Here is a 9,956-nt window from a genome sequence, read left to right on the forward strand (position 1 = left end):
TACCTCTGGGTCAGAGATTGCAGCTCTGACTCCTCCTCTTTCTGGGCTGTGTTAGGAGTAGGTTAGTGTGATTTTAAAAGGTGCAGAGATTCATGCAGGCCTTCAATGATGTATAGTTCAGAGTCCATGTTCATCTGTGGATGAGGTCCCAACATATTTTAAAGAAAATGTGTCTTAGACTTATGGTTTTAGACCAGAGTCTCCCTAATCTTTTTCTCATGTAATCAGTGGTGGAGGTAAGCCAGTATGTGAGCCACAGACTGCAGCTCTAAAAGGTGCGTCTGATTCTTCAGCCAGGAGCTGTTTTAACAATCTTTGTTAGTTGTAGCTTCATAATAACAACCACATATATGTCTCCCCAAATTAACTCTGTATTAAATGACTTTGGGCCATTTTTAGAACAAAATAAACTTAATTTACCCCGACTCTCGCTCTTAAGCTATCATCATTGCCAGCAAAGACACTTCCAGGTTTTCAAAAAGGACTACTGATCCAATTTTCTTTCCCTTGCTCACAACGTTGTGCCTCGCTCTTTATTCAGGAATTTATAACGTGTCTGGGAACATGTTTGGGCTCCTAATAATTTTACTAATTCACACACTCTGTGAGGAGAAAAACAGCATCCAAACCATGCAATAAAAGCTGCAACTCTATAAGATAGAATAACATCAAAAACTATTTCAAGTTAAAATGTGAAATTCATATATAGATTATTTACACACTAATTTATATATTTCAGGTGTTTATTTCCATTTATTAGTGATTATGGCTTACATCTAACGAAGACCCAAAACTCAGTTTCTCAGAGTATTACATTAGAGCAATAAAAAAATATATATTTTTTTATACAGATATGTGACGTTATGGCCAAGTTTTGGCCTTCAAAATCACAGAAAAAATGGTTGTCTTGGCAGTCTCCAGTAAATACCCTCTACAAGGAGCATAAACCACAAAATGTGCCTATTCATAGGGCGGTATTCTAACATATTAAAGGAAAATTGAGTGGAAGGTAAAACTGCAATAGAAAAATACCTCAGTTGGCAGAGCCATAGGCTAAAGGCCTCCATGACACACTGCATTGATGCAGTAATTCATGAAAAAGGAGCCCCGACCAAGAACTGAGTCCATATACTTTACAGTACATAGAAATACTTTTCAGTAGGCTGATTGTTTTTGTTAAAAACCCTTTTTGGAGAGTATTAATTTGGGATCTAAAAGTCAGGTTTAGCTGGAGTTTTTAAGTTAATGAATCTGTATAATATTTCTTTCACTTATTGAATCAAATCACTAAAATTGAATTTTTGTGATTTTGAGGGGTTTTATTTCCAGATGCAACTGCAACACCTGTGAACATTTCTGGATGGAGGTTTTCTTGTTAAAAGTGATCATTTTTCATCAATCCATTTGGTTTCTGCTCTCAGGTCTGGTGGCGTTCCGGCAGCATCTCCAAAACCTGGCGAGGACCAAAGGCATCTTGGAGCTAAACAAAGTCCAGATGCTGGTGGAGCGGATGGGCTCTGGGGATGGGGCCGTTGCTGGTCTCCTGGGACCACAGCATCATTTGCACAACCTGCTGGAGGTTAGTTTTCTACCCAGTCTCACTCCAGTCTTTATTTTTTCAAATACCTGCCCTCAGATTCATCCCTGCTACCCTCCTAATTTAACATCGGCATAAAAACAAAAAGTAATAATCTCACACAAGCAGCCAGCTGTTGTGTAACCCCAGGAGAGGCAGCCAACTCTGGCTTGTTTACTGTCTCCCGTCCCCATGGAGCTCCGAGCCTCGGCCAAAATGAATGCAGCCATTGTTGATACGAGTCGGACTCGCCCATAGAAATGACAAGAACAACAATCACACAAAAAAGGCAAACAAGCTTATACACACACCGGTACACACAACAAAACAGGAACTATTCAAGGAACGAATTGTTGCTTTTCTGTAAACAAAACCCAAATGAGCACAAACAATATCTTGTTTTGTTTTTCTTGTTTGTTTATTTTTTTTGTCCACTTTCATTATGCAATAAACCTTCTCTTTGTTGGTTATGACCCTTGAAGCCCCATCATCCTTTTAATTAGCTTTCATTCCATTTACCTAATGTGAAATCTTTCTGGTGCACGCCATTTAGGGAAAGGCATCAGGCCGATGAGTCGCCACACAGGCATTTGTGCAGGAGAAAGCAAAAATAATTCATTTAAGCTACATGAAGCGCCCAGACTCTGACACAGCTTTATTATCTGACTAGGATGGGTGGGAAGGATCTGTGATCTGAGCCTGTGGGGATTTTGTTTCCAATGGTTTATGTTTTTAATTAAAGGGCGAGGCCTGCAAGCAGCAGGAGGGCCTAGCTTTATACCAAGGTGAAGCCCAGCCGCCTCTCCTGTCCCGCAGACAGAGTTTGGAAACACAGTACCTCACACACAGACTGCAGGTACAGTCAGCATTACTCACTCTGACCATTTTTACAAGCTCATACATGTTTATACCTGACAGCCACCATTAATATTAAGCTGTTTTACTGAACATTTGATGTCATTCACAAATTTAGAAATTACCTGACACAATTGAAGAGAAGCATCACATTGTGCAAGTGATTATAGCTGTCATCATTAGTTGCAATGTCTTTTTGCCCAGAAGGCCAACATCTTGGCAAACAGTCCTGCTAGCTGTCAGATTTTCTGTAAGGAGACTCCTCGCAGTTTAGAGCAGCAGCTACAGGAACACAGGTAAAACAAAGATGTCTCGTCTTCGCCCTATTTTTTGTTTCCTCTTTTTCCTTTCTGAATTCCTAGTGTTTCCTGTTACATTCATACAGACCCTTGCAAAAGTACTCAAACCTTTTCACAGTTGTGACATTACAACCACAAGCGTATTGGGATTTTAAGGTATAGACCAACGCAATTGCAGACAGATCAGGGATAAGGTTGTGGAGAAGTCTAATTCCCATTTAGGGTATATATTTCAAGATTTGAGCATCTCACAGAGCACTGATCAATTCATCATCCAAATTATGACCATTCATCTAAACTGGGCAAGGAGAGCATTAATTAGAAAAGCAGCCATGTTAACTCTGGAGGAGCTGCAGAGATTCACAGCTCAGGTAGGACAACTATTAGTTGGGGATGCTAGGAAGATGGGTGGAGATGCATACAGGGCAATCCTGCAGGAAAACCAGTAAGAGGCTTTAAAATGCTTAAGACTGGGAGGAAGCCAGAGCTACAGACTGATGTTTCTTGTGTTAGAATGGCCCAGTCAAAGTCCAGACCCAAATGTAGTTGGAAATCTGCTGTAAGACTTAAAAATGATCTAATGTTACTGAACTTAAGCCATTTTGCAAAGAAGAATAGGAAACATTCTAAAAAGGTTGAAAGTGCAAAAAAGTATTTTAACGTCTGCAGGAAAGGAAGCAGCTGGTAACCAGCCTCATGAACAGACTGATGTTTCATGTTGTTCAACATCATCCATGTTACATTGCCGATTTCATGCCAAGCATTTTTTCTTTGCCTTTCATATGATTCTAATGATCAGAGCAGCTTTAAGTAGGCTGCTATGTTTCAGTTTCACAAACACTTTTCAACATATTACTATAAACGTTTTTATTCATATAAAGGTCTTCCTACCCTACAGTTAGCTGGCTTTCCATCCCTGTTTGGATAGATGTTTTTAAACAGACGCACATGCAACAACTTAGTGACAGCTTGCATACAAATGTCAGAATTCAGCATTTTAATGAACTTTTTCCCAACATTTGCTGATTGTTTGATATTAAAAATATTTGTATTCTTGTTTGCTTGTGTTAATTTAAAGCATTGTCTCCTCTCAGACTGAACCAGAAGAGGATGTACCTACAGCAGCAGTCACAAGGCATGGGACTGCAGACCTATTTCAACCAGATGCAGATAGCTGAAGGCTCCTACACACCAGTCGGCCCTGCTCTGGACCCTGCTGCGCCTCAGGGTCCCCCTCAGGGCCCTTCCATGCCAGCTGGCGGCCAGCCTCAGCCCCTCCAGCAAGGCAGCCCTCAGGCTTCCTCCCCCTACGGCCACACCCTCAGCCTGAGCCCTCTAATGCCGCCAGGTGAGGGCGTGGTTTACGATCCCTACATGAGCCATCACCACTACACCCAACATCTGCCTCATGGAGCCCACCACCAGCTCCACCACCAGCAGTCTCACGATGCTTCCAGCAGTGGCATGGGCTTCGGTTTCCCTGTAGGCTGTGAGCAGCAGGCCCTCGGGCCCTCCCCTGAGGTTCTTCCCCCAGACCAGTACGAGTTCTCCATTAACCCCAGCTTACTGCCGCCACCTGCTCCAGGAGAGGTGGAGGCCAGAGCTGTGCCTGGGGTTCTGGCTGGGGCGGCACAGTCGGACAACCTCGGGATGAACGAGCTGCCAAGTTCTCTGCTGGACAGCGAGATGATGGAGACTGTGGACTCCCAGCAGGGCTTCGTACTGGTCAACTAATTAGAGAGCAGTGTTAAAACAGCAACACAGCATTAAGAGCAGGGAGAACGGAGATGTAAGCGGAGGTTTTAAGCGTAGCAGCAGGGAAGGAAGTGTTCACCTTTGTGCAACTAATAGAAACTTAATTTCTTAGTTGTAAGAAGCCTCAACTTTTGTACCAAAATCCTCCCTCAACCCTACCTCCCTTTCTCCTTCTACTCCCCTGTTCTTGTTCTCATCTGCTCCGCGAGGCGGGAGGAGGCCCGTCGCCGTGCCGACGCGGTGAGGCTACTGTCACCATGTGCGCGAGCCGTTTTATGAGACTGCCGCAGGGGGATGCTGCACATCCTCGAGGCTGTGAGGGAGCAGCGTTTCATCTAGAAACAGTTTGAAAGCAAACTTATTTAGGGACTTGAAACTGAACGCCAACCAAAAGCACAAAGGCTGGTCGTGATGTTTTGTACTTCAAGTACCGTCGACAACAATATGACTGAATATGTTCTGAATCTGTATCTTCTGTGGATTTTGTTTATTTCTTTTGAGAAGATATAGGGTGAAAAAAACTAGTGAGCAGTAGCAGATGGCCCTCATTTATCATGGTACCATAAATATTAACGCAAATTCAAGTGATTCAAGCTGGTGTTTTGTGCAGGTATATTATAATGGTCTTAAACAGGTCTCAACACTATCACTTTGTTATGTTCTTGATGAACAAGAACGTCACAAATATTCTCAATCGTGCTACATCTGTTAACCGTTAAAGACGAGTTTTATTTTGTGACGTATGATTCATAAATTGTAACTACTGATCTCAAGCTATTTCCAACACTACTGATTGCTGTCCCAGTTCCAGTGCACCCATTACTATGATTACCTGTCTGGTCCAAGCGTAGGGTCATGCCTTCGCCTGGTACATGAGGGCTGATGTTGATTAAATGCTTAAAAGTTGAGGGATTAGTGTTAAACGTATGTCTCTGTTTCTGTGGCAATACTGAAGCAATATTAATCCTGAATGTTGAAGGGTTGGGAATGGAAGCCTCTGATTGGTTCCCGGCAGAACTCGGGAGTTACCAGCGGTGACATCACTGGAGCGGATGATGTAAGCAGGAGATAAACTCACTGTTGTTCGCTCTAGAAACGCACTGACACGCATAGAAGCCGTTGCATGGAGGGTGCTGTGCAAAAGTTTGGGTTTTAAATTGTTGAGTTCCTTCAAAAATAAGCCAATAGAATATCATTTCCATAAATATATTCATTAAAAAAATGCAAGAAGTGCTCTTTTTGCCCTGCAAGCATCAGAAGTTGTCTTCAAATTTGTTTTAAGGTACTGAGCAGGTAGGGAGTTTTAAGCAGATCGGAAACAGTCTTTTTACATTTCTTAAACCTTTTGCACAGTACTTGTTTTTGAGATCATTTCTACATTACTTCCTCTGCTGCAGTCATCCCTCTACTATTTTGTTTTCTTAATAACCCACTTAAAGACTCCCTACATCAGATTTCCTGAGTGAAGTTTGCCCTCTGTCGCTGTGGCTGCTGCGAGATGAAGCCCAGCATCCTTCAGCTGACAGGGGATCCTGATTGTTTTCTCACCATTCTGTTAAGGTTTTTTTTTTACTTTAACGACGCTCAGACTCTGTTCAATCGAGTACATATAACTCTGACAGATGATCGGTTGGAATGACAGCAGTTGAGATGAGAATATCGGCCTGCGACCATCTGCCAGACTGCGTGGCCTGTGGTGGTTTGTGGTTAAACTGTAGGAAGGTTTGAAGTCGGATCCAGCAGCAGAGCAAGGCGCTCCCTCAGATTTGACGCTGACAGTTGAACCGTCTGTAGTGATGGCAACAAAAGGTGCCCTAACTTTGGTTATTGACTTGCAGAGATTACATGTAAAACAAACCAAGAATGACCTGAGTATTGTTTAGCTCATTTGTATGAACAATATTTAAAAAAAAATCTTGTGTTTTATTAGGATTTGATGTAAGCGATCAAGAAAAGTAGCACAAAACTGTGAAGGGGAAGGAAATTTATAAATGGTTTTCAATCACATGAATAAGCTTTGATCTAAACAATTTTGTTGAAGCTCTGGCTGCTGCAGTAAACCTCTACCTAGAGTATCTAGGATTGTCCTCCATGTAGCTCCATCTGTTTTTCGATCATCTCTGACCAGCTTCCCCATCGTTGCTGAAGAACAGCATCCCCACAGCATGATACTGCCACCAATGGTTCTCCTCAGGGTTTCTACAGAGTCTTAAACAGTATGAAATTTTCCAAGTCTGGAAAAATGTTGGATGTTCCAGATTTTATTCCGTATTTCATTAACAAATGGTCAAATTTTAATTTCAGAAGAATAAAGGGCTTTTTTTTTTTCAGATGACTTTCCTCATTTTTGACTTGCTTCATCACAACTTGACTTATGTCCAACTCTTTGACCAGAAATGTATGCATATTCTTTAAAAAAAATCCAATAAAGATTATCAGTTCAGTCCCTTTTTAGGCTTCTAAGAATGAGTTCTCTAGAACCTTTAGTTCAAAACATTAAAACCCCCGCATTATTTTTTCACAAATAAAGAAAGGTATAATACTTCACATGCTGGGATCTTATACTGGTTAGAAAAGAGTCTGCATTTAATGTAGGATAAACCAACCCAGATGCAAGACATCTGTATGTTCTAGATTTTGAAATGGAGCTGATCCAAGTATGTTCAGGCGACCCTTTACCTACACTGGCAAATCATAAGCAAACATCTTTGCCGTTTTAAGATTTGTAGATTTGAAAGAATTAGAGTTGGGGTTTTGTACTCCAATGTTCACAATGTTGCAAAAACTGTTGGAAAAATCTAGAAATTTGAGTCTGGAAAAGTGTGGAATGTCAGGATGGAACATTTGTAGGGACCAGGTCTCCCGCACTTAAGTCAGAAACGTTCGGTTCTGGTCTCACCTGACCTGCGATCCCTCTTGAACATGTTTGCTGTTGCCCCTACATGGCTTTTTGAAAACTCCAAAACGGATTTCCAACTCGTATGGACTTCTTTCTTCTTGTCGCTCTTCTATGCAGACCACATTTGTAGACTAGAAGACTAATAGTTGTCCTGCCGAAAGATGTGCCAACTGAGCTATGGATCTCTCAAGCTCCTCCAGAGTTACTTTGTTGCTTCTCTGGTTGATCTTTGTTCTCCAACAGATTTCTGAGTGACAGCTGATTGAGCTGAATTATACTAAGAGGTATCAGAGGCTGAATACAAATGCATATCACATTGGAAACATCCCCATGGTGACAAGAGGTGGTGGCAGCATCATGCTGTGGGGTTGCTGTTCTTCAGTAGGGATAGGGATCCTGGACACTTAACAGCTATGTGCTGCTTTGTGTTGGTCTATCATAAAATCCCAATAATTTCCATGAAACTTTGTGGAAGGAATGTGGTAAAATTTGACGTCCATGGAGTAAGACACCTTTTGCAAGGTTGACTGAACAGTTACACTTTGGCCACTAGTTGCTAAAACAGCCTCCGTTGACCAGAATGCATTGCAGGCCTATTGCAAAACTCTCCTCGTGTTCTCATTACCAGTTCCACCCTTCAATTTACAAACTCGGCATGTTTATGTAATTCAGCCATAGTTTGACAGGAATAAGCTCACAACCAGTTTGTGGGTTTAAATGTCCATTATATAGAAATAAGGAATGAAGTAAAATGTATGAGGCTTGGTATAAGTTTGAAATAATTCTGATGCTGTTTGAGCATTAAAGTGGTGGGGGGTTGCCTTTGTGGAGGGTCACACTGAAAGATCTACAGGAAGATCTGTGGAGGATGAATACTGGAGCACTTTGACAACAACGGGGAAATGAGGGAGGAGAGAAAGGTGGGAAAGGTTTGCGGCTTCCTGGCAGATGAAACGGACCACAATCAGCAGGAAACACCTTTCACCTCCCTCTTCTTCAACAATAATGGGCACAAAACCCCTTTTCTTTCAAGGAAAGACCAGACCGAGTGTGACACTTGTTGTGACTGCCGATCTGAATTTGAGAAAAAGCAACACTTTTCAGTTTATTATGATGAGTGTTCTTGGTGTGGCTGTAGTGAATCCTCGTGTGGAGGAGTTGTGTTAAATAGTGTTCAGTGTGCCTTTTTACTTATTTTCAGTCTAAATTTGATTGACTTTTTCTGGTTCTGTTTTCTTGATTACAATGACTTCCTCTCTGTTTTTAATGATTTTGTTTTCCTAAAAGTAAGTAGAGCCAAGTTTTCCAAAGGTACCAAAGTCCCTCAGAAGTTTCCCTGTACGACCCACCATGTGGAGTTTTGGAGCTTCTTTATTATCTTCTCTACTGTTCTTTTTTCCTAGCTGGTCAATCTATGTATGCCATTTAAAAGTATTATAGCAATATTTCTCTAGCTGAAGACTAGTCATGAAGATTCTAGTGTGTTTCCAGGTATCATAATTTCACCTCCTGCTGATAAAAACAAACAAAAAGTCAATCAATGGAAATCCAGTTTTATATTTACCTTCATTGATGTTGACCACACATAAGCTAACTTGCTGTTGAGATTAAAAAGGTTTATTGAACAGAATTGTGTGTCTTTCTTTTGTGTTTGTCTTGGTTAATCAGTGGCTTAAAGGAGTGATCCGGCTCTAATCAGGGTTCCTGTGCTGTTAGGAAGAGGTTTTCCAAAACTAGAGATCCAGTCATCTTTCTGTTCTACCATCCACAAATTTCTCTTTCCATCTTTCCAGCAATGCACCTCTCTTCCATCAGTCATCTATTTCTATCATCCCTTTATTCTTCCATGGATCTATTCTACCATCCATTTACTCATTCATCTACAGGTCCTTCTCAAAGTATTAGCATATTGTGATAAAGTTCATTATTTTCCATAATGTCATGATGAAAATTTAACATTCATATATTTTAGATTCATTGCACACTAACTGAAATATTTCAGGTCTTTTATTATCTTAATACGGATGATTTTGGTATACAGCTCATGAAAACCCAAAATTCCTATCTCACAAAATTAGCATATTTCATCCGACCAATAAAAGAAAAGTGTTTTTAATACAAAAAACGTCAACCTTCAAATAATCATGTACAGTTATGCACTCAATACTTGGTCGGGAATCCTTTTGCAGAAATGACTGCTTCAATGCGGCGTGGCATGGAGACAATCAGCCTGTGGCACTGCTGAGGTCTTATGGAGGCCCAGGATGCTTCGATAGCGGCCTTTAACTCATCCAGAGTGTTGGGTCTTGAGTCTCTCAACGTTCTCTTCACAATATCCCACAGATTCTCTATGGGGTTCAGGTCAGGAGAGTTGGCAGGCCAATTGAGCACAGTGATACGATGGTCAGTAAACCATTTACCAGTGGTTTTGGCACTGTGAGCAGGTGCCAGGTCGTGCTGAAAAATGAAATCTTCATCTCCATAAAGCTTTTCAGCAGATGGAAGCATGAAGTGCTCCAAAATCTCCTGATAGCTAGCTGCATTGACCCTGCCCTTGATAAAACACAGTGGA

General features: G+C 41.4%; 1 protein-coding gene across 5 annotated transcripts in view; it reads left to right on the forward strand.

Moving 5' to 3' along the window:
• Nucleotides 1–9,014, forward strand: part of sik2b (salt-inducible kinase 2b) — a 62,349-nt gene extending 53,335 nt beyond the window's left edge. For 4 of the 5 annotated variants that reach the window (XM_047391068.1, XM_047391066.1, XM_047391070.1 and 1 more), the window contains 4 exons: nt 1,422–1,579; nt 2,319–2,432; nt 2,636–2,727; nt 3,825–9,014. In XM_047391068.1, the coding sequence (XP_047247024.1) occupies nt 1,422–1,579; nt 2,319–2,432; nt 2,636–2,727; nt 3,825–4,464 (1,004 nt within the window). In that variant the 3' untranslated portion in view covers nt 4,465–9,014. The remainder of the gene's footprint in view (nt 1–1,421; nt 1,580–2,318; nt 2,433–2,635; nt 2,728–3,824) is intronic. The other variant, XM_047391067.1, reaches the window with a different exon arrangement.
• The last annotated feature ends 942 nt before the right edge of the window (nt 9,015–9,956 follow it).

Source organism: Girardinichthys multiradiatus, chromosome 18, assembly GCF_021462225.1.
Source record: "Girardinichthys multiradiatus isolate DD_20200921_A chromosome 18, DD_fGirMul_XY1, whole genome shotgun sequence".
In the NCBI taxonomy this organism is placed as follows: Eukaryota; Metazoa; Chordata; class Actinopteri; order Cyprinodontiformes; family Goodeidae; genus Girardinichthys; species Girardinichthys multiradiatus.